This window comes from Artibeus jamaicensis, unplaced genomic scaffold, assembly GCF_021234435.1.
Source record: "Artibeus jamaicensis isolate MK-2021 breed Jamaican fruit bat unplaced genomic scaffold, CSHL_Jam_final contig_311, whole genome shotgun sequence".
In the NCBI taxonomy this organism is placed as follows: domain Eukaryota; kingdom Metazoa; phylum Chordata; class Mammalia; order Chiroptera; family Phyllostomidae; genus Artibeus; species Artibeus jamaicensis.
Window position 1 is genome coordinate 1,120,240 of NW_026521717.1, and position 26,103 is coordinate 1,146,342.

Sequence of the window (26,103 nt, forward strand, 5' to 3'; positions counted from 1 at the left end):
TATAATCTCGGTTTAATTTTCCTCCCATGTGCTCCATTCTCTCCATTATGTCTTCCACTTCAGTGGTTACTAAAACTTGTCTTTTTGCTTGTCTGCCAATCCCTCCTGTCTCCAGGACACTAGACTGTAAGTTCCCCTGGGACAAACACCTTACAGATTTGTTTTTACTGCTGTATATCCTGCACTTTCCACAGAGCACAGCACATAATCATGACTCAATTACTTTTTTAAATTGTTAAATTAATGTTACCGCATTACACTCTGTTTGCTAGTTTATACCCCTAATAAAACTAACTTTTTGAGGACAATGGAAGTGTAATACAGATCTTTGTCTTATATAGTACCGGGATAGCATAAAAATGAAACAAATTAATGTGTTAACTATTTTTTTACTCAAACATGATATGTGTACAGCCCATGTGAGGACACAGATATGGTTGCATATAACTGTTGGTTAAATGTATTAAAAGTCAAAAAAAGTCAGAACATTTCACAAGTATATGGTAAATACATGACAAATGTGCATGTGTGTATATTTTCAGGGATGGTTCTTTAATATGTATGTTCTTTTTCTGAGTCATAAATTAAAGCTGAAAATCCTAAATCTTCCACTTAAGATTATTTCATTCTCCTCCATAAAATATTTTAATTTTTAGCACTCTTCACTACCAAAACATTCTTCCTAATGTCTAGCCTTCATTCTATTTATTCTTAGTGGAGATGGCCATCATTTCATACATGGAAAGTCATTCTTTAGTCTATTCAAAAGCAAATGCTCCCTTTATTTTGACCTTCCTTGACAGTCCCCTATCATGTCATTTGATATACTCTGCATTGTCTCCATGTTATTTATGTTCCATTATAGATACAGCACACATAGCTTTTAAAAGGTTTCATAAATTGGAGTAATCCCTTCTATGTATCATACTTCATAGTCTCAACTTGCTTCCCTATTCTCATTCTGCTCCTGATGATTGTTATAATTATGGATTGAATTGTGCTCCCTTTGAAAAAGATATATATGAATTCTAACTCACAGTACCTCAAAATGTAACCTTATTTGGCAATAGGATCTTTACAGAGGTGATAAAGTTAAAATGAATGCACCAGAGTGAGCCTTAGCCCAATATGACTGGTGTCCTTAAAAACAAAGGAAATTTGGATTGGACACAGAAACAGGCACACAGGGAGAATGCCACATGAAGATAAATGCAAAGGTGAAGATGAGGCCACCTCACATCAAACAACAGCAAAGAGTCCCGGCATATCACCAGAAGCTGGGGAAGAGGCATCTAACACATTGTACCTCACAATCTCAGAAGAAACCGAACGCATTGATATCTTGATCTCAGTATCAGACTTCTAGCCTTCAAAACTGTGAAACAATAAATTTCTATTGTTTAAGTCACTCACTTTTTTGTACTTTGTTACAGCAGCCCTAGAAAACTAATACAATAGTCCTAAGAAATGGGGAAAATCCACATTTGGACAATGCACACAGAGGGGCAAGTGAACAAAAGCTGTTTTCATGAAAGCCACCGACAAAGCAAAGAGAGGCACTGGGTCTTGTTCACAGAAGTGGAGGTTTCAGTTTAGAGAAGAGAATTACTTTTTTGGGGTAAAGATAAAAAAGTGTTCATTATAATAATCATGTTGATGATAGTACTTAACATTTGTTTAAAAAGCACTCTACACCTGGCATAATAAGCTGTCATTTAATGCATGGGAAGTGCTTACAGAGTAGGATGGCTAATTTTACGTCAATTTAGAAAGTGTGTTGGGATGAGATTTATATTTAAATCAGTAAAAATTTGGGTAAAATGTGATGTGGGCCTCCGTAATGTGAGTGGGCCTCATCCAAACAGTTGAAGGCCTGAATAGAAGAAAAAGGCTAACCTCCCCAAGCAAGAGGGAATTCTGCTATAGACTGCATTCAAAATCACACTGGATCATCTGCTCTCCTGGGTCTCTAGCATACCAGCCCACCCTGTACATTACAGATTTGCCTGCCTTCCTAATCATGTGAGCCACTTCCTTATAATAAATAAGAATGTCTATACCTACAGATTGATAAATGATATAGATGATAGGTAATATAGATATAGATGTAGATGATATAGATATAGATATGATATACATATAGACATAGACATTTCCTGCTGGTTTGGTTGCTCTGGGAAAACCCTGATGAATTCACACATTAAACACTCAACAAATGTTAGATATCATATTTCTGAGCTGTGTTAAGATGAGGATAACTCATTATACTGATGAGCATAACATTATCAAAAGGTTAAGTAAATTAGCAAATAACACATTGTTATTAATGTCACAGTGAGGACTCCAGCCAAGTCTGCCTGATCCCAATGTACACATTTCTTCCACTATGTACTGCTACCTGAAAGCTGAAATTGAGGATAGAGATAAAGTAGAACATGAACTTATTTCTGAGGGAACTTACAGAATGAGGGAAATGAGGAACCCAAGGAAAGATAAAGAACAACCAGTGTGGGGGAACTAGTTCAGTGGTTTTTTAACTATGGGAACTAACACCTAGTATTTCCCAGAAATACTTCAAGAAGTCCACCAACTTTTGATTTGAAATACCAATATTTTAAGTATGTTTTAGTAGTTTAAAAATAGGAATAAAAATATCATACCTTCTCAAATGTGTTATTTGAAGCAGCATGACTGCTAAGGGACTAGGGGAAGGTGGGGCAGGAGTGATCAAGCAAAAAGGAGAAAGGACACATGGACATGGACAGCAGTGTGGTGACTGCTGTGAGTCGAGGGTAGAAGGGAACTAAATGGTAACGAAAAAATTTATAATAATTTTTTTTTAATTTTAGCACAATGGATTCATCCAAATATTAGCCTGGACTGCCACGCTAATCCATTTAGTGTCCACTTTGTAGAAAAACTTCCCCTGACATCTCTTTGCACATATTTAAACACATTATAATCTGTCATTGATTATTTCCATACTACATAAGTAACCGTGTCACCACAGACACACATGGGCCAAGCTCAGTTTACATCTCTGGCATGCCTGCTTGTATAAAGTTTCATCCCAGCATAACAGACTTGTGCAATCCCCAGAAAACAGCAAGCCACACGTGATATTATCATGGTTTTACAATACTTTACCATGCTTGTTCAATAATAAGGTGACATTGATTAAAAGGCTCACTATCAGTTTTATAATAGCCTTTCCAAAAAGAAACCTTATATTAAACATACAGTTTTTTAAGGAAATATTTAGTATTATATACCTATTCATAAAATTACCTACCATTTTCTTCTTCAGGATCATAATTAAAGTTTTCTCTAAGCCTTCTTCACATTCAAGTCAAAAACATTCTTTTGAATCACTCTTGGCTATTCACAGCTATAAGTAGGTTTACATTCTTAACATCTTCACCTGTAGGACAGGCTGTATAATTTCAAAGAACAATGAAGTGCTGAAAGTGGGCAATTTCTACTTTAATTATAGTGCTTGATATGCCCAACAAACCAGAGTAAATATTAACCATCTCTTTCAAAACTAGACCACAGTGTCACCTTTCTCAAGAAATTTCAAGCAAGAAACTAGTTAGCCCTGATGGTGTGGCCCAGTGGGTTGGGCGATGTCCTGTGAACCAAAGTCACTGGTTTGATTCCCAGTCAGGGCATATGCATGGGTTGCAGGCCAGGTCCCCAGTTGGGAGGGAAAGAGAGGCAACAGATCAATATTTCTCTCACATACCGATGTTTCTCTCCCTCACTTCCTCCCTCACTTCCCCTCTCTCTAAAAATAAATAAATAAAATTTAAAAAAAAGAAACTGAGGTTAGAAGTCAACTTTGTGGAGTGCAACCAATGCACATAATTTAATTGAGGTCACAGAATATATTCCTTCTATGTATTGCTAAATCCCACATTACAATTTATTCCTGGGTCTGAGAGATGACAAGTTTCTTTCCTTGAAGCTCTAATTGGCTTAAATGAAGCAACTATAAATCAGGCAACATCCCATCTAGCAACTAGACCTTGCCTCTTGGCAAGATTCTTTTAACATCAATTATAAGAGGCACCTCAATTTCAGAACCATAGCATTGTGAAAAACACAAGCATGTAGGAACAAGAAAATAGCACACATATATGTCATGTAATCATACCAGCCGTTATCGTGGGGTAGGAGGTTTACTTTACCTTTGTATTTATGGAAAGGCTATTGTCTTTTATTGTCACTTTTATTTGTATAAATTGCAGTTCCATGGAAAATTTCATTCGGAAATTAAAATTCACTGATAAAAGTATTGTTTTTTTTAAATATTGTGAAAACCACTGCACCAGGAAAATCCAAGAATTATATATACAAAGTGTAAAATATGAAGTTCAAGAACCATCTGCCAGGTGATTCTGTCTCTTGCTTCAACCCAAAGAAAGAGAGTAAGGGGAACCATAGAACAACGGATGACCTGAATGATAAAGTAGAGATGATTGGTGATCACAGATGGACACAAAGGAGGGTGTGAGTGGTGATGACAGGAACACTGAACTGACAACCTGGAATGTAGCTGAAGGCAGAAGTTAGTACGGTAAGAGTAGATGCAAATACTCAACAGAAAGCCTGGCTCAGTTAAGTTTGAGAAAGCAATGAAGGGTGATGGCCAGTACTTGATGGAAAAAATCAGGAGAAGTAGTGCAGTGTGGGTCAAGTGTGACACAATTGACAGTGTGTGGCTATTGGCATGCTTTTGGCTGACCACATCTTTCACTCTTCAGCTAGACATTTAGAATCCTAATGTCCTCGTTAACCTATGACAACACTTCCTCCTACCCCAGCATAAGACCTAAAGTAAGTTGTCTTGAGGACTTATGTGACATTCCTGACATCAGTAATAGGAGGGTACTTTCAAGAACGGAATCTAATGTTTATTTGAATAATATTATTTATAATGCCTGTATCAAAACATAACTAATTTTGTATCCAAGAAAATTAGTTATCCCATGCATAACTAAGAAAAATCTATGTACAAAAGGAAGTGAAATCATATAATTCAGCAAATACATTCTAGTTTTTTGGATACTGTGACATACTGGTTAAGAATACAGTTCTAAATTTAGACCAATCTAAGTTCATATCCTGACCTCACAGTAATTAGCTGAGTGACCTTGCATAAACTCTGTAATCTCTCTAAATCTCGTATACCTTATATGTAGAATCTATCTAGACTCATTTGAAAAATTCACTGAGATAATATGTATGACCCCTGGTACATGGAAAGTGGGAGGCAAAACTGCAGATTTCAAGAACTATTTAGGAAGAAATTTTCAATTTATGGTAAATTGAACTATATGTATCTTTTTATTGTTAATTTACTGAAAAATGGTGAAATTTCAAAATTCTCTTCCTTGGATCCAAAGGTTTAAAAGAGGATGTTAGGAGAAATCAGTTTAATGGAGCTGTGAGATGATGAAATCACCACAACATCCTACATTTTATGATTATGCTGTAGAAATCCAGTTTCTGTTCTCAAATCTGTAGTTTTCAAATCTTTTTTTTAAAAGCTGGTCTCTACTTCTAAGGGAGAGGAAAAGGATGACTATTTTTTTAAATATTTTATTTAGTTTTAGAGAGACAGGAAGGGAGGGAGAAATAGAGGGAAGGAAACATCGATGTCTGAGAGATACATTGATCAGTTGCCTCTCACATACCCTCCACTGGGGACCTGGCCCACAACCCAGGCATGTATCCTGACTGGGAATCGAACTGGTGACCTTTCGGTTTGCAGGCTGGTGCTCAATCCACTGAGCCACACCAGCCAGGGCTCAAATCTTTTATTAATGTTGAGAAGCTGTAGTTGGACAATTTAAACCCATTTTCTTAAGACTGACCTAATGGTTCTCAGATTTTAATAGGCAAAAGGAATCACCTGAAATGTAATAAACAACAACAAAATAAGACTGTGGTTGGCCTCTCCCAGAGATTCTGATTTAGTAAGTATACAGTGTGATCTAGGAATCTGCGTGTTTAATGTGATATATATATAAATATAATTATTATAAAATTGAGATATTGATTTCATAATTACTTAAGTACTTTTATCTAATAAATAAGATACATGTATTCTAATATAGTTTTAGAGCAGGTGGTTGGCAGATCACAATTTGAGATGTACATCTCTAAAACTTAGAATACTGTTAATTATCAAGTAAGAGCTCCTAATTTTAAAAGCAAGAATATTTATGTGAAAAATTTCTCTATCCTAATTCTAGCTAGATTTCTCTTTCAACGGAATAACTAAACTTTGATCAAATGTTCCCTAACAGCAGATACGGTAGCTCAATTTTTTTTTTTTTAATTTTTAAAAAGCCATTTAATTTGTACTGTATACAAATTTTCCTGTGCATGCATGAAACGATCACAGAACTTTCCAAAATTCAAACAACTTTGAGATGGATACTTATGTAAATAAAAAGTACATGAAAGTGACTATTAATGCTATAAATGTTTCCTTTAATTTTATATGCAAAACAATCTTCTCTTTGACTCACAATTAATTAGAATTTTGCCATGATAAATAGTTTGGATCTTGAATTGGTGAGTGTTTTATTTAATGTGGACTTTTTTTTTTAATATATTTTTTAAATTTTATTTAGTTATTTTTCAAGTACAGTTTTTTGTCTATTTTTCCCATCCCAGCCTCCCCTGCCCCCTGCTCCCCCCCTCCCTCCCCTTTCCCCCCCCCCCCTTAGTTCTCGTCCCTGTGTCCTTCCTATTTGTTCCTCCAAATCCCTCCCCCCTTTTTCCCCCTTAACTTCCCTTCCTTCTCCCCTCTGGTCACTATCCCCTTGTTCTCTTATTCATGTCTACTCATCCCAGAATCTGACTTCTACTCTGCATTAACAGTGGCTGGAGTGACAGAATATGATGAAGGGAACACAAGAGTTGTGTTTGTTGGTACCTTTGGCAGCAGCGAAAATTACTGAATCAGCAAAACCTTGTATGAGTTCAGAAAGGATGCCAAGTTACCAAACTGACATCTCAATGGATCCAAAGACTGTGTTCAAAGACTGAATCCAATTTTCATTTCTAAATGTAACGATCTTATGTTTACACTTCATAGGACATATTATTTTTTAAGAAATACATTAAACAATTTTTGCTATCAAAGAATTATATTGTTAACTTTAGAAAACTTTATTTTACTATGTGAGGTGACTTACTCACTTGATTTTGTAACTTCAGGGGAAGCAGAGTCCTCCATGCCAGACTATGCTTCTTTGGGATACTGATTATTTTAAGCTTGTTAATTTTGAGAAACAAGACTCAGGAAAAACCTCTGATTTTCCCTTTACTGCCTAAAAGAACTGGATGACCTGTTACAGGAAAGAGCTATCATCATAGATAAACACAGTTTAATATATACTTGTGTGTGATAGGGAGATACCTAGCAAGGGCTATTAGATTAAAGTTCCCTCTGTGTCCTACTCTTAAGATGGCCCAGAAAACACTTGTTTACCAAATACTTGCTTTTCCATTTCCATGTGAATTGCCTTTTGAAGTCACAAACCCCAACTGTCCTCTTTTCTTTAGATAATAATGGCATATAAACTTCAATTGCCCAATGTGTCTTAAGGTCTGACATTCCTACAGAACCCCCATATGTGCATGTTATTTTACCCGGTTAATCCACTTCATATTAACAAAGTTATTAGTCTAGCCAGAAGAATTTATAACAGTGAGAGGAAAATTATTTTTCTAGTGTCACAAAAATCAATAAAAAATTTGGTCTCTTTTATTAAATAAAAAGAAAAAATCTGTATGTTTTAGAGGAAACTCTGCACTCCAAAGACGAAAAACTGTGAAATTAAAAGTATTAATGTGAAAATTCCAGTAAAGAATAATTACAATGGCCCTGGCTGGTATGGGTCAGTGAATTAAGTGCTGGCCTGCCAAACAAAGGGTCACCAGTTTGATTCCCAATCAGGGCACATGCCTGAGTTGCAGGCCAGGTCCCAAGTGGAGGGTACGCAAGAGACAACCATATATTGATGTTTCTCTTCCTTTCTTTCTTCCCCTCTCTCTAAAAATAAATAAAATATTTTTTAAAAAAGAACAATTACAATGTATAGTAAATTTTTATATATGTTCTAAGTTTTCCAAATACTAGAATACATTTAGGGACTCGTAATATATGCTAAACAAGTGCATGCATAAATAAATGAATAAAAATCACATTTCTGTTTTAAAGTTACTACTTTTACATTAATGAGCTCACTTATAGTGGTTGTCTTTCTACCTAATAACATTTTATTGTATAAAAACTCATTCTACTGTTACTAAGATGGCTACCTCTTAGCTTTAATTTAATCGGTTTTATAAACTTTTATAAAATGAAATAAATTTTTTATTTCATTGTAATTAGATGTAGTCTCTAAATTAACTGATTTACATAAATACCCAATATATAAATGTATTAATAATTTGGTCCAAGTAAACTTTATAATCAAAGTAATCCATAGGGAATTTATTTGCTTTGTGCACTTTCATTGACAAGGCATATATTCAAGCTATACACTGATGTTTATGGATAGAAGAAAGTAACCTTATAAAGTACCAGGTGAAAAGGGGTAGAAAAAGGTTCATGTGGGTTTTTGGAAGCCAATTCTATCTTTGAGTTGAAAGTAGAAGTTGTTTTGGTAATAAGTATTTGGTCAGCCTACTTTTTACTTTATTTAAAAAGTGTATTCAAGGGCCCAATACTAAAATAAATTTAAAATTCTTTTTTTTAAACACTAAATTACAACACATATGAGGGGGACTCAAACAAACCCAGAATCACCTTCTGGGGGATAGGCCCCTTGTAGTACAGGCTCCCCCTGCTAGGTGAGTATTCTAGGAACCCATCTGTATCAGTGCACCAACTGGTGCTGTTGTGAGAGACTGCATTCGGCTTCAGTGCATGTTTTGAAGACTCTTTCAACATGTTTGCCCCTTTCCTGATGGGTGATTTACAAGCTCACCTGCCCACACAGCACTGAATGTTCAGCAGTTTTTGACCAAAAACAGCATTAACCCCCATGCCCCAGAGTTTTTTCCACAAAAAACTCTGCACAAGACATGATGCATGAGGAAGCATGTTGTCATAATGTAGCTGCCAATCACCTATTGATGGGCAGCTTCAGCCTTCTGAATTATTTGAATAGTTTCCCAGAGGAATGTTCAAGCTTAATGCAAAATTTGATGCAGATTTGTTGCTTTACTGTCTTTACATTTTGAAAGCAATGGCCACACAGTACACATGCTCACTCAATGGCATCCACCACCCCCACTGACTAGTACAGTGAAGTCATGATTGTTCACACATGAGCGTTCAAGTCCACTGGCCTTGGCTGCCAGGTTACATCGATGTCACACAAACCATTCTCATTATATGAACAATGGCTGGACTTTTTCCAGACAGATCACATATATTTTAAGGATCTACTGTGTACCCGGCACTGGATACAAAAAAAAAAAGAGGATAAAATAAAGCCTGTTCCTTGAAGGATGGATTCATCAAAAGATGCTTATGGAAAAAAGAAGTAAAGAATAAATGATCAATAGATTCCTTTAAGTCAAAAACTATTTTGATGAATTATCTAATAGCTATTAAGGTACTACAGTATTTTCTTCTTCTTCTGAAAAATTTATTTTGAATGTATCAGTGTTTCACTTCCTTTAAAAACTACTCAGGCCCTGACCAGTGTGGCTCATTGGGTTGGGTGTTATCCCACAAAGTGAAAGGTCATCAGCTGTATTCCCATCAGGGCCTGTGCCTGGGTTGCAGGTTCAGTTTCCAGTTGGGAAATGTATGAGAGGCAACCAATAGATGTTTCTCTCTCATATCAATGTTTCCCTCCCTCTCTTTCTTGTTCCCTTCCCCATCCCTAAAAATAAATAAATAAAATGTTTTTTAAAAATTAGTTACTGAATACAATAAAGTTGTGAGCCTCAAGAGGTTTTTCTAGATCTTTATTCTAAACTAAGTAATTTTAAAACTGTATATTTTGAAGTGTATTACAATGCAATACAAAAAGGATATTTTGTGACACGTGAAAATTACTTGAAATTCATATTGCAGTGCCCACAAATAAAGTACTATTGGAACAAAGCCGTTCCCTTTTGTTTGCATATTGTCTACGGCTGCTTTCCCACAATGGCAGAGACCATGTGGCCTTTAATGCTGAAAATATTTACCTTCTAACTCATTATTTTAAAAGTTTTCAACCCCTGATCTAAAAAGTACAGCAAGGATTTTCGTTAAAAAAGTAAAGCTTTATTGCATTGCTTCATTTTCCAGAGTTTATAGAGGTTTTTAAAATAAATACAGTGTGAGCTTAAATAAAAGGAGCTTCCTATATAGTTTCTCCAGTTGGTGCCTCTAGATCAAGAATAGTGAATCCCAGCCAGCCAGAGCTCCATTATCTTGTTGCTTCTATAACCTACACTGTGTGCTCCAAGGTCTAGCCCTGGAATTTCCTCTAAACACAGATGCCAGCACCTCTAAGATTCTGCCTACTAAGCTTTTCACCTATGGTATTACTGGTACCAGATGAAATGTTGGGTTCAATCTTTTTTTTTAAAGATTTTATTTATTTCTTTTTAGAGGGGAGGGGAGAAACGGAGGGAAAATGAGAGGGAGAGAAACATCAATGTGAGAGAGAAACATAGATTGGCAGTCCTCCCAGAAGGGGACTCAACCTACAACCGAAGCATGTGCCCTGACTCAGGCACGTGGGGGTGAGTGTGAAGTTGGGTAGAAGGTAGGTGCATCTTTGTAGGCAGTGCTAAGTAAGAAAGCTCTGCATCTTTTAAGACTCAAAGTTTTAACATGAAACAATGATATACAATCTTTTCAAGTGTAATAAGAATCTTTTTTAAAACATGAAAAATATTTCACGGTAATAGGTGTACTCTTATTTACTCAGTCACTGCAGATAAAACCTGAAGCCCCAGCAGATTTTCACATCTACTTCCTGAATATCTGTGATCACAGAAATCAGTTTAAAAGAGTGAAGTTATGGTGGGGTGGGGGCACTTTACACATCAGTTCGTGGGTTCAGAGGGGAGGGTAGTAAGAGGATTCTAAGCAGAATTTAACCAGTGCTGTCTGTAGAATACAGCTGCTTCTTCCAGAACACGCTCAGGTGATAAAGTCAAAACTACTGAGCACTTTAAATTCTTCCCCAGATGTCACCCACCCTGGACTTACCAAAGGATGTGAGGGAAGTATTCCAAATGTCACCTCAGACATCATAGTATCTCTCACCTAAAACTAAGCTCTAAATCACTTAAATATATCTTCGAATAACCATATTACCTACCTGTGAGCCATAGGTATTACTTCCTTTTTTATTTTAAAGAGAAGCAGAGGGTTTGCATAGGCTCCACCCCCACCCCAAACCTTCTTGAATTGAATCTCTTCACTCAGCAAGCTTCATCACCATCCACTAGGTTACCTAAGCCAGCAAATTTGGACACTATCCGAGATTCGTCTCTCTCCTGTGCCTTTCATATTTAATTAAGTACAAAACCTGTTGATTTTACCTCCTAAATGACTTCCAAATTCATCTCTCTCTCTCTCTCTCTCTCTCTCTCTCTCTCTCTATCCCAGCTGCCACTCTTTCAGTTCAGCATTTCTTCTACAAAACTGCAACAGTTCTGCATTTGGCATGTCACTCCCAGGCTTGAAAAACACGCCATTTCACTTCCAATATGATAAAGCCCAATAAAGCTCACAAAGCCCCTTTTGATGTGGCCATTGCTAGAGCTTCAGACCCATTTCCCTGAATCTCAGTCAGTCACACACCTGATGTTTCAGTCCCAGGGAACTTCTCTGAAATCTCTAATGGTGCCATGATCATTCTGACTGCTAGTCCTACGTATAGTCAGCTGCTCCAGTATTTAAATTTTTTCTAATCCAGCCCTACCCTTTGTCTGGCTAATCTTTCCATATCAACTCAAGAGTCACTCCTCCAGCAAGCCTTGCTTAACCAGCCTTAGACTGGATTACATGCCCTATGGAGTGTTTCTGTAAGCCTTTGATTCTATGGGTTTCAGAGAATTTGTTTCATGAAGGCAGCACCAGTTTTTTCTTGTGCATTTCAATTTTCTTAATGCCTTGCATGGAGTACAGAAGGTGGTGAATAAATAAATTAGGACAGGGATCCCCAAACCCTGGGCCACAGACAGGTCATGGTCCGTGGCCTGTAAAGAACCAGCCACAAAGCGAGAGGTGAGTGGCTCTGCCTCCCCATCCATGCCTCGCCACCCCACTGTTCATGAAAAAATTGTCTTCCACAAAACCAGTCCATGGTGCCAAAAAGGTTGGGAACCACTGAATTAGGGCATCCTCCAAGCTGCCCCGAATGATGACCTAAAAGGAAGTACTGCTCTCACTCGGCTCCCTGAAGCAATCTATGGGAGAATTCCCTCATCACATCAGAGTAAAGCCCTGTTCCGGGGTTGAAAATCCTAACAAGGACGTAGCACAAATCTTCAAACCATGTCTTTATCCCATGAGCAAGGAATTAGCAGGTAGGTTTCCCCACTAAAGCTAAGGCCTGGCCATAAAGGAACCCAAGAAAATATTGATAGAATAAAATCTGTCCAGGATCCTCTTGCTTTGACCCCTTTTTATCAGAAGGAAGTGTTACAAGACTATTGAAAGTCACCAATCTACAATATCCATAAGCCTCTGGGGTTGTTACCATGCAATCATCATCATTACAAAGAAATGTCTATATACCATTCTATACAGGAGTTTTGAAATGGTCTGAATGCTTTACTGAACAAGTCATAGAAGGCCCTGATATCCACGGCTTTACAATTTGAAAGTCATTGATGTTGAAAGACAGTAATAATCTAATGGAGCTGCACAGAGAATTGCTAACTTGACAAGCCTTGCAACCTGGATACAGCTGTGAAAATAGATCTTTCAGAGCTCCATAAGAATATAGTCACTCTGGAAATAAGCCAGTCAGAGAAAGACAAATACCATATGATCTCACTCATATGTGGAATCTAATGAACAAAGTAAACTGACAAGCAAAATAAAACCAGAGGTGTGAACACATGGAATACACGGAACACAGTGATAGATTTCAGAGAGAAGGGGGGTGGTGGGAGACTGGAATAGATTGTCCAAAGCACATGTATGTATAGCCCATGGTCTCAGACCACAATATGGTAAGGTGTGGGGGGTTGGCGGAAGGGGGACTATGGGGGGAGGAGGCTATGGGGGTAATAGAGGACATCTGTAATAGTGTCAACAACAAAAATTTAAAAAATAAGTACAATAAAATATTTTACTGTGTGCAAAACAACACTATATTTACTCTCTACATCAAGTAAGCTAATTGAATTTTTGCAGGTTTCTTGCTAAAAGAAGCCTAAGCTTTTTGCTGACACAAAGCTGCATAGTAAAGCCACTTTGTAATGCTAATTTCACTGTCAAACAACCATAGGGTAAATTCTTTGGAGCTTAGAAGAAGCATCTGAAAAAGTAATGTTTTGTTCTGTGGTAACACATTTAACAGATTTATAAATTCAATCTTCTGGCAGGGTCCCAACAACCAGACCTCTGTCATAATCTGTTTCCCCCTTTTGACCTCATTGCATTGCAGGTATTTGTGCCAGGAAAGTGACCAACACCAATGCATCTGGAATCAGTAGAATCAAAATTACCAAAATAGCTGCTGAGTCAAAGGTGTTTTTAAATTCTGACAAACAACATATAGCTTCATGCTAAATGGTTAACACCCTTCCGTGGTGGTTTTGCAATCCTGTACTTATACTGTAGCTCTACCACACTGAAATTACAGGTGCCGGTGAAATGACACTAACAATAATAATACATTCTAGAATGGGGTCATTTAAGGGCCTTTTAAACAAGTTTCAACACTGATGCATTGAGTATTTCCACACTAAGTCCTACTTTCTCCTTTAAAACATAAATGGGAAACTGAAAAACCATGGTTTTCCTAGTGTATCAAGTTGGCTCTGAAAGATATATTTTTTAATTTTTTGATTGATTTGAGAGTGGGAGAAACATTAATTTTGTTGTTGTTCTTGTTGTTCCACTTACTTATGCACTCATTGATGGATTCTTCTATGTGTCCTGACTGGGCATTAAAGCCCAACCTTGGTGTATCAGGACAATGTTCTAACCAGGGGTCCCCAACCCCCAGGCCAGGGACCTGACCAGGTACCAGTCTGGGCCTATCAGGAACCAGACGCACAGCAGGAGGTGAGTTTGAATGTAATACACTGAAATCATCCCGGTTGCAACCACTGCTGTAACCAACTGAGATTCCTAGCCGGGGCCACTGAGAGATATTTTGATTGTCACACCAAGCATAAAATATTGATGAAGCAATTAAGTAAAATAGATTGCACTTCTCTTTTTAGAAAAGAATGAATTTTAAAGCTATATACTGTATGCTATTTGTTATAAGTATATAGAAATACTCTTAGAGAGTCAAATAATAAATGAACCACTAGAATATACTTCAAAACCAAGGGGAAATTTTTTTAAACTAACATTTTTTAAAAACTTAATTATATATACATATATTTTATATTTTAAGGTATACAATTACAATATTACATTAGTCATATCATGCAAAGGAAGTACTTTTAGAACTCTTGAGAGTTAAACCAAACAAAATTGACACACATCTGAAATTGAAAAATCTGAACTGTTCATAAGAAATCATGATCAGCAAAAGGCAGATAGATATGTAGACAAACATTAAGGGACTGATACAGGAAGGCAACAGTTGTCATTATTCAGGCAACACTGTTCAAGACAGATGAACTCCCGTCCCAAAAGTGGTCTCCTCCAGTTACTATAGAAGACAAAGCCAAGAGAGTACATAAAAACCCTGGGGTATCCTCATGGCATTTTCTCCTTGACAGACTAAATGGACTCATGGTTTTCAGTTACCCTTGACAGCTCACAATGAACTGTGTGCCTCATGTTGGCTTTTGTCTGATGCACTTGCTTCTCTTGATTTGGATAGTCTAAGCCTTGCCTGAGAGACAAACCAGTGCGTTGACTGGGGCAGGACTAGAGCTGTTATTTGATTGGCCAACCGGTCTCCCTTGCCAATTTTTCTATGAATGCCTCCAACAAACTGCAAAATATTTATGACAGCCATAATTTCAGATTTTTTGTGTTTTGCAAACATGTAAATAACATGTAAATACAACATCATTTGAACATTGTTTTTACAACATGTCATAATTTATATAATGAAATTTATGTGGTCCTCTTCAAAATTGTCATCTTTATCACTATTTCATTATATATTTATAATTATGCTTCTGCTGCTCAAAGCACTTACATTTCCCTTCATTAGGAGATGTCTTTGTAGTCTGCAATAAAAATAATATTGAATGTCAATTGTAATTGAAAAATAAAATTTAGCCTTGGCTGGTGTGGCTTAGTGGATTGAGTGCCAGCCTGCAAACAAAAGGGTTGTTGGTTTTATTCCAAGTCTAGGGCACATGCCTTGGTTGTAGACCAGGTCCCCAGTAGGGGACATATGAGAGGCAACCACATACCAATATTTCCCTCCCTTCCCCTCTCTAAAAATAAATTAATAAAATCTTTAAAATGTCTTTCTTTAAAAAATAAAAATAAAATAAAATTTGTAATACATTTTTGAATGATAATCTAAATTTAAATTGCACTTGACTGTTAACAAAGTATGATGAAAATTGTCTATACTTTCAGTGTACATTTGCATGTAATTTTGAGATAGGGTCAAAAGTCATTTCCAAAACAAGTCCAAATAACTAGTCTTTGGTAATATGACTTTTAATTTAAAGCAAGCTACTATTGCTCTGACCAGTGTGGCTCAGTTGGTTGGAGCATCATCCTGTAAACTGAAAGGTTGTGGGTTCTTTCCTGGTGAGGGCACATGCCTGAGTTGTGGATTTGGTCCCTAGTCAGGGCACCAAGGAGAGGCAACCCATTGGTATTTCTCTCACATCAATGTTTCTCTCCCACTCTTTCACCTTCCCTTCCTCTCTCTCAAAAAATAAATAACTTTTAAAATAAATAAATAAAGCAAGCTACTATAAAATAATGGCTAAAAAGTAATGAACTGCTATGAACTTATGAGAATAAATTTACATGCTGTTTTTAAAGGTAATTCTATAACAAGAATTTAAAAACACTTTGATCAAAGGCAGAATGTTTATAATAAGAGTTTGGTTTCCATAGGTAGCTGTTTTGACACATCACACCCATTCTGGTGTATAAGTTCTAGCATATTTGTTTCAAAATCTCTTACTACTTTGTGTGTAATAATTACAAACTTATCTTAAATTATCTTATTATTAACCTGAGACTCACAAAATGCATTTCTTTGCTTGATTTCCATCTTAAATCTTGATATTATTTGCTCTTTGCTCTTACTTGAGATTTATTTGTGGAGTTTATTGCAGTCCCAAGTTTATCAAGTCTTGAAAGAAATCTGTGGCATTGTACACTTGGACTCTCAGGGGCTCTAACAATTCCTCAAGTATACATCTAAACTTCTGGTGTGGATACCATGACTATATTTATATTAAAGTTGAGTCATCTGACACATGGTTTGATATACAATCTCACGACTAAACAGAATATGGGAAGTGTGGGGCATGAGAGAAAAGACAGAGAAAAAGCTGAATAATTACCTTCAAAGTTATTAGAAAAGGTAGATTTAGAATATTGGTCAAAATTGCTCTATTGGTAAACATTTATAAATTAATTCCATTGGTATATGAATAATAAATTCTATCCAAATATATCATGTCTAGTTTAAAAACATCTTCCTATTTTTAAAAACCTTTAAGTTAATGTACTTGTTTTCCATGATATTCATAAAGTGTTTGAATTTTTGTGTGAAGTTCTCTTTTACATTATGTATAAATACATGTATACTATATAAGCATTATGTTACTTCCAATGTCCCTCGAATTTGTATTTGATATGAAACCTATGCAAAATTAAATACTTAAATCTTTCCCAAACTTTATCAGCTTTTCCAATAACCAAACCTAAACAATGAGATATTCAATATAACCTGTAACCCAGACCATAATAGGCTTTACTCTTTTATGAAACAGATACCAAAGGTACCATGTTTAGAAAGTTAAATTCTAAGTCATTTAACAACAAATGATATAAGCATATGACATTTTTGTGTGTGTGTGTGTGTATCTGGTAAGGCCATTTCCAAAGAGACTTTACCTAATTTAAATTCTCATCTGAGACCATTCATTATGTATACAGAGTGATAGTATATTCGACGAAGGTGAATTGGTATATTATATAAACAAGGTACATAGTATTATAAAAAATGTAAAAGTATGGTCATTGATGATGATATAGTATCAACTAACATTTATGGGCTAAACACTTTATATACACTGTCTCAACAGATTAACTCCAGTGGAATAGGTCTTACTAGTTTCCAAGTTGTAAAGGTCAAGTCACACAAACACAGAGATGTTAAGTGACTTCCTTCAGGTCACACAACTACTAAGTACAGATTTAGGATTTGAATCCAAACAATCTGAATCCAAATCCTAACACTCTTGACCGCTAAGCCACACAGTCTAATCCAATGCATAAAATAAGTATTTACCCTTTCAGAATTATAACACAGAAAGAAGTTTATAATCACAGATACTTCAGGAAACCATCAATTTCTGTAAATAGTAGGAACTTAACTTTAAAAAATATACCTATGCTTAGAACAATTTATTATGAAATAGTTTGGAAACAGGAATGAGTATGCTCTTAACACAGTGAGCAGCCATTATAATATTTTTTTTACACAAATCAACCTGAGGGCACTTTTAAACCATACTAAAATCTATAAGATGATCTGGAGGGGGAATTTTTTGATAAAACAATAATCTCATTTAAATCAACAATAAGCTAATTTGAAGCCCCTTGGTACTTACAAGTAGCCATGAGGTGTTCATTCTCCTGAAAACTTTAGTTTTAGACTGTCTGGCATTGGCATTCCTCAAAGTGCTCTACCAAAAAGTCTACAGTGTATGCCAATGGGCACTCTGATTTTGGAAGTAGAAGAAAAATAAATCAACAGATAATCCAAATTTTATAGATGGTGTAACAAAAGGTGCTGAATAACATCAACACAAAAAGATAATTTAAAAGAGTAAAGTCCTCTCCCATTCACAGCTCTTCTTCAATTGCCCATGATCTTTCCCTAGCACTGAGTTCCAGGCTTACTGCACATGCAGAGAATTAAACAGGTACATATGGGAATATGTACCTAAGTATGTTGATTCATTGGATAATTATGAATCAGGCTGTACTTATTTATTTATGCAAGTATAACAGAAAAAGAAGATACAGTATCCAAAGAACTCTTCAAATATGAAATGCTACACATAGAATTTAAACTCTATTTTAAAGAAAACCTTGTTAGATGAAATATGCATGCTTTTATGGATCGTCACATGCAAAGTAGAATTAAGTACAATTTTTAAAATGTCAGTTGGATATAACTTCAGTATCTAATCCCAGGCTCCCCATTTTCATGCTAATTCTATCACTTACCCCTTTAAAAATTTATAGCTTGTGGAATTTATAGCTTTTAAAAAATAAATCAATGGCCCTGGCTGGTGTAGCTCAGTGGATTGAGTGTGGACCTGTGAACCAAAGGATCGCAGTTCAATTCCCAGTCAGAGCACATGCCTGGGTTGCAGGCCAATTCCCTGCAGGGAATGCACGAGAGGCAACCATACACTGATATTTCTCTCCCTCTCTCCTTCCCTTTCCCTCTAAAGATAAATAAACAAAATTTTAAAAAAAATTTAAAATAAATAAATGAAAAGGTATTTCAAGGGTTTTGCTTTCATTCTTTAAAGGAAGAACAATGGAATTGCAGCAAATACTTATTAGACTTAATTATAAAAACTTAATTTAAGTATATAAGTACCCACTTCACTCCTATCCCCTAAAAAAAGGTCAAAAATTCAGTCAACAAATGTTTTCTGAGCACCTATTACATGCAGGCATGGCAGTAGTAGTATGTGGACCAAGAAGTCATCTAAATTTCTAAGGCATGAAGGGGAGAAAACAAAGAACTAAACTTAAGTATTTCATTAACAAGTTTATAATTCATCAATTTCTTAGAAAAACCTAAGAAAACAGTTGCACACCAGCACATTTGGGTCTTGAGAGCATGATTTTTCAGTTGTTAGTTAAGGCTTCAAAGTTAAGCTAAGGCTTTCTATCAAAACAGTTCATTCTTTTATCTCTTCTTAATATTTTCGCTTTTATTCCACAAAATCCAGGTTCTCTTCAGTAACAACGAATGATATAGCACATCTGTTAAAAAACGATTCCTCTTTCCCCAAAACCAGCCCATACACTGGCCCTCCTTTTTCGTGGGCACGTGTCCTTCCAAAGCTCGACTGGACACCCTCTCACCTGAAAAAAAGTTTGGAGACGACGCTGGCCTTTTCCAGAGGCGACCGCTGCATGGTCTCTGGGGACGCCGAGGTCCCTGCCTGGCAGCAGGGCTCGAGCTCTTAATACCAAACGCCCTAGTCTTCTTGCGGCCAGCCGCTCACCCCTTTTTCTTTGACCTGCAGTGATGTCATTTGCTTCCAACTTTCCCCACTACCCTACCCCACGCACCTCCCCTTTCCTCTTGCTCCTTTCCCCGCCTCCACTGCCCAGGTTAAAAGCTGGGCACCGCCTGGTCCGGCCCCACTTTTGCTCTAGCGGTTTTCTCCACCCCCTCCCCACCCCGGTCCGCACCCCGACCTTTCCTTCCTTCTCGCCTCCTTCCCTCCCTCTCCGCCCGCGCCTCCCCTCTCCGCATTCTGCCTCCCTGCCTTCCTCCCAACCCGCGCTCCTTCCAGGACCTAGTCCGCGCCGTGCAGCCCCCGCCCAGCCCGCAGGTGAGGACAGTACTGGCTGCTCTCCAAGTCCAGCCACCGGCTGTGGTGGACAGAGGAGCCACGGGCGAAAGCAGAGCCGGTCCTCAAACCAACCCCCCTCCGCGTCCGGGTCTCCCGGACCCTCCTACTCACCAGGTTGCACGGAACCTCCTCACGCAGCCACCAAGTTCCCGGTGCCTTCCTCCTCCTCCCTTTTTCCGAGGTCCTAGCCGAGTTTCTGTCACTTTTGCAAGGTGCATTGTGAAAGGAGAACAAAAATATGTCTCGCCTATATCAAAATGCAGCCTTAGAAAGCCGGAACGTCCCGCGGCAATGCCTGCTGTGTTTCTCTTAGCTCATCAATTGAGTGTGGGGGAAGAACGAAGCTTTATTAGTTTCAGGCTCAAGTAAGTTCCAAGTGTGGCTTAGACCCCTTAGGTGACTGACTGCTTCGGGGTAGAGCGGAAGGGAGGATTCATCCCGGGAGGTAAAAGGAGTTGTCCCTTTGCCCATTACTCTCCCAGGATTTGTTCATTGTCTGTCCTAAGTTTTTCAGTCCTGCTTGAGTTTTTAAGAAAAGCTGTTGTGTGTGTTAGAGAATACGATGACATGTGGACAGTCTGCAAACTAACCCGCCCTCATATAGATTTCCTAGTCTCGGTCAGCAAAACATCTTGACTCACATGCTGAAAGGAATGCAAACAGTCTTTGAAGCAAAAGTAGCCGTGAACTCTGACCTGACTGGGGGAAACGCCATCTTCAATCTTCCCAAGGCAGCTAAGCTTTCTTCCCCAGGTATGGGCGCCTCAGCTTCCCCCAGTCTTTGGTATTCAGATTGTGGGCCTGGCTGATGGTTTTTAAAGAGCCGGGCCTTTAATTCCTGAATCCTATCGTGTAAAAGCAAGAGCTTATTTAGTTGTTTATTATTATTATTATTATTATTATTATTATTATTATCACTGTTTTGAATCCTCACCCAAGGACATGGTTATTGATTTTAGAGAGAGGGGAAAAAAGGAAAAGAGAGAGGGAGAGAAACATTATGTGAGAGAGAAACACTGATTCCCTCACAGGTGCCTGGACTGAGACCCAACGCAACACAGGTAGGTATGTGCCCTCAATGGAATCCAACCTATGATCTCAGTTTATGGGGAGACATTCCAACCAACTGAGCCTCACCCACCAGGAGAAGAACACAGGTGAGTTTAAACTGAAAAATTCAAATGAAAGTAGAGAGTTTGGTCTGATTACTTTATTGCCTCTACTTCTAAGGCAGGAATATTTGCCTGTGAAATACCTTATTGTTGACTGTGGTTACCCAAATACAGTATAAATAAAACATCCATTTCATAATAATAGAAAGATAAGCACATTTATTTAAATTGAATGTATTCGGTGAGTTTTTATAGCTCTCCTTTGCCTTTTAATATCACCTTTTCCTATCTTAAAGTGGGTTTTATAAACCTTTAAATTTTATTATCCTAAATTTTAATAGTAGAGAAAATAAGATCAAAGAGATAAACCAAATTGCATAAAGCCAGAAACCAGGAAGGAACTTGCATATTTCTAACTCATGATCCTTCCTGTAAAGCCTGCACCCATGTTTTCTTCTCTCCAGTATGACATACAAATTAGGGCCCTGTCTTCATTATTGACTTTTCCCAAGTATGTGATTGAACTTCACCACCCCACTCCATTGTTTGCTTTGTAACTGCTAGAGTGACCCATCAAATATAATTCATTTTGAAATAAATTAGTAATCAGTTCCTCTTTGTTAACACAAAGTGACAATAAAGAGATTAAGAATTAGTTCCAAAAAGAGATCATAGAAACTGAACAAATGATAATGGTTCAAAGAGACTCCCAATATTTGCCTATCATCTCCTTCCTCTGGAAAGAATGAATTAGTCACTATCTCTTGAACTCATGCTATATGCTAAGCATAATGTTATATAGGCCTTACAACAACTATGTAAATAGGTGTTACTCTCCCCAGTTTTCAGTTGAGGAAACAGACAAGAAAAGTTAACTAAATGCCTGGGGTGATAGAGCTAAGATTCATATCAGGTCTAATTCTAAACTATCACTCTATCAATATGTCGTATTGCTTCTAATCAAATCATCCCTTGTGTATTTATATATACTATCATTTACACACAAACTCAGCCTTTCTCCTCACACATAGTTTCATAAAATCATTACTGCTAGACCTATTCTAGCATGAGACAAGAAAGCAGAAACCTATTATACAAGCCAAATAGCTACTGGAGTTATTTTTAATAAATAACATTTAATTATAATATTCTATTTTAAGTGTGTGTATACATATGTACCTAGGAAGACCCATTTTTTACAATGAAAAATTACATCCCAAGTTTGTTCTTAGCATTAGTGAGACTTCAAGATAATTCTGATTGTTAACATTATAAGTAGACATAAACAAATGAACTGATTGAGACATGATATTAAAGATTTGCATCTAGGTGCTACCTCATTTGGGAATTGTAGATTTATGTACTAGGAAGATGTTCAAATATGGCTGAAGTTCATGACTGAAATCTTGAATGTAGCTTTGAGATGTCAATCAAGAACAGAAAAAAAATCAATGACCAGATGAGAATAGAAGGTGGTAGTAAGAAACAGTGAAGTTCTTCTCTTCAACCTGCTCAAATATAGTTCATAAAATTTTGTTATAATATTATAATGCTTACATTTTTGGTACTTACCATATATACTTGGTGCCATGCCAAATACTTAAAAAGGTATGCTTTTCCTTTTTAATTTTTATAGCACCTTCATGGGACTGGTACTTTCTTCATTATCCATGTATTATAGGTACAGAAACTAAAGAAAAATTACTAAAAAGCTTAGTAGTTTTCCCAAGAAAGTTGCAGAGTAAATAATAACAAAGAAAATTGAGATTTGAACCTAGGCAGTCTAGTGCCTGAGCTCAAGCATTTAACCACTATACATACTTCTCCCAGAGAATTTCCTAATGTTTTAAGCAGAACTGACCTTAACTATGGAAATATTAAGTGGCCATTTGTATGGCATTTTTTATTTTTTTTAATTCTTACCTGATGGTACATTTACTGTTGCTAGAGAGGGGAAGGATGAGAGAGAGAAACATCAATGTGAGAGAGAAACATTAGCCAGCTGCCTCCTGTACACACCCAGGTATGGAATCCACAGCCCAGGTATGTGCCCTGACTGGGAATCAAACCCATGACCTTTTGGTGCAGGGGAGGATGCTCCAACCAACTGAGACACACCAGTCAAGGCTAGCTGTATGGCATTTTTTTAATGTGGTAAAATACACATAAATTTTGGTTAGGCACAGTTCAGTAAAAACCACCCCAATAAAGAAGAAAATATCATCAAAAAAGAGAAGTACAAAGTCTTATCAGTATCACATGGATAGGCTGATTCTGCTTATAAATCAAAGCTAGAAGGGTGAAAGCAGCCAAGGCTCTTCCACAGTGATGGCCAAAGGTACAAATATACATTGTAGTCTTGCAGAGATGTTTCCTACCCAGAAGGAGGTGTCCTGATATATGATTAAGCCTGATTGTTTCCTTTTACATCTTCCAACATTGGGAAGATGTAAAAGGAAAGATTTGGGCGGACAATTCTGCTTATAGACATACATGCACACATACTTCTGTTTATGTACATACATAACCCTTCTTCCTCACAACCTCCTTGGAGACAAATTATGTCTTCTGTTTTCCTTTCAACTTTTATTTAGTAATACAGTATGTAAAATCAAACACCTATCTCTTGGGGTATAACGATCTAATAATTAAAATGTCACTGTAAAGAGGAAATTGGAAGATTTTCAAGAGGTAAAATGTCACCATTACTCTTTCAGCAAGCAAGAGCTCAGTACTATGTACAGCATGTATACAGAATAAGACAGGATCTCCACCCTTCAAAACTCAGAATCTACCAATGGTCATCAAAATTCTCTGAAGATGGTATCAGAGTACAGTGGAAAGAGCTTGGGCTTTAAGGCAATAAAGAGCTAGGTTCTCAATCCACTGGGCACCACTACTTACTTAGTTATGTGGTCTTGGTTAAGTGACTTAACTTTTCTGTGTCTCCTTCCCTTTTCTGAAAATAAGGTTAATAACAACCACTTCATGCACACTATAGTGAGTACAGGCAACAATATTGTATTATAATCATCATAGGCTGACAGGGACCAGAGAGGATAGGGAAGGGAATTTCAGGGTAAAAGGGGAAGAGTTTACAGGAACAACTATAAAGGACACATGGACAAAAACTAAGAGGGGTGGAAATGGGAGGGAGGTGGGGAGCACTGGGGGGCAGTGGGCTGGAATGGGAGTAAAAGACAGAAAACTACTTGAACAATAATTAAATTAAGAAAATAAAAAACATTGTATTGTAATCATCGAACTTGCTAAGAGACTAGAACCTAATTATTCCAGCTCCTAAAAAGACAGTATAATTATTCAAGGTGATAGAAATGCTAATTATTACTATAATGACAATCAGATTTTAATATATAAATGTATCAGATCAACAAGTTGTACATCTTAAATTTATAAGATGTTATATGTAAAATATATTTTAATAATAGAATAATACCCATCTTATGAGGTTGTGAATCCATTAAGTCAGGTTCTTTCTGCCTCAGTACTATTGACATTTGAGGCTGGATAATTCTTTGATATGGGAAACTGTTCTGTGCATTGTGGAATGTTTACCAGCATCTCTAATTTTACCTTCTGAATGCCAGTAGAACTATCCCCTCCCAAGTACCCCAACCAAAATGTGGTCACCAGAGATTTCCACACACCTTCTGGGTGTCAAAACTGCCCCCAGTTAAGAATTACTGGGAGATATTATGTGATGCATATAACAGACATAAAGGGCTTAGAAGCTAATGGGTTTCACTAAATTTTAGGAGTTATTATTACATATCACTGGTAATAAATCATAAATCAGTGCAACAGCAGAGTGGAATGCTACAGAAAACTGAACTCCTTAAAGGCTGTCAGAATTCACAGGAAAATTGAACTCTTTCATTCCCTCTGCAGTTATTTGTTTGTATTTGGACTAGATGAAAAGGAGGATTTAGGTACCCTTCAACTGTAACATAATTTTGATTTACAGACAGAAACAGATTTTTATATAGTGAAAACATCCAAATTCCTTTTGCAACTGAAATGACATTTGAAAACTCTGTTTTTAAATTCCTCTAATTTTCAGCTCTTCACTGATGGTACATTTCTAAAATCTGTGTCCAGATAGAATTTGGCACCCTAATGGGTCCTTTATAATTTAAAAGTACTGCCTCATAAAGGAACTCTTAAAAATCTTTAGTCTGTACAAAATCAATGCTTATTAATGCTACTAATAAACCAGAACAATTATGAACAATATTCAGAATACAACCTTATCATGAATATAAAAGCTAATAAGTCTGGGGTTTTCTAGAACTGCTGTTCATGAAACATTTCATTTATATTGGTTCTCTTTTCACTTTTCCTACTGAAGCTTTTTTTGGAAACAAGAGAATTCATAATATCAGATTAAATTTTCATTGGTGATATCATGCTGAAAGCCAGATGCTATCTGTGGAATTAAAATTGTGGGTTTTTGTATCTGAACACTAAAAAGAAAAGTGGTATTTTTTTTCTTTAGGGGAATTCTATACTAATTTGTATGCTATATAGAAGAGTTACATTTAGAAAGGCAGTGGAGTACAGTAAATAAAATAGTAGGTTATTTATTTATTTATAAATATATCCTCCAACATATATTATTTGCAATAAAACATGTAACTTAGGAGGACATCTGAAATAAAGAATAAGAAGAAACTGCATGGAAATTCTTATTGTACCTGGGAACTGAAGTAATTATGAATGCCTTGGTCATCAAAGTCCAAAGTCTGGTATCTGACAGAAGTCAATATGCAACTTTCCCAGTGAAGAAAAACCATCTTCCCTCCATTCCAATTTTGAAAAAATTTGCCACTCAGCAGTTTATAGAATTATCATTGAATGATATCATGAACAGTATTTTTTCAGTTGTAGTTTTTTTCACAAACATTTATTTTATGATCATCTCTTACACTAATCCATGGTTAAAACCAAGGATACAATATAAAGCGAGTTAGGTTATTCAGCCTGA

At 36.7% G+C, this 26,103-nt stretch overlaps 1 protein-coding gene across 1 annotated transcript in view; it reads right to left on the reverse strand.

The window, feature by feature from the left end:
* CFTR (CF transmembrane conductance regulator) overlaps positions 1 to 19,618 on the reverse strand; it is a 225,855-nt gene extending 206,237 nt beyond the window's left edge. The window contains exon 1 of the mRNA XM_053662935.1: positions 19,490 to 19,618. Coding sequence (XP_053518910.1) covers positions 19,490 to 19,542 — 53 coding nt within the window. The 5' untranslated portion in view covers positions 19,543 to 19,618. The remainder of the gene's footprint in view (positions 1 to 19,489) is intronic.
* Between the last annotated feature and the right edge of the window lie 6,485 nt (positions 19,619 to 26,103).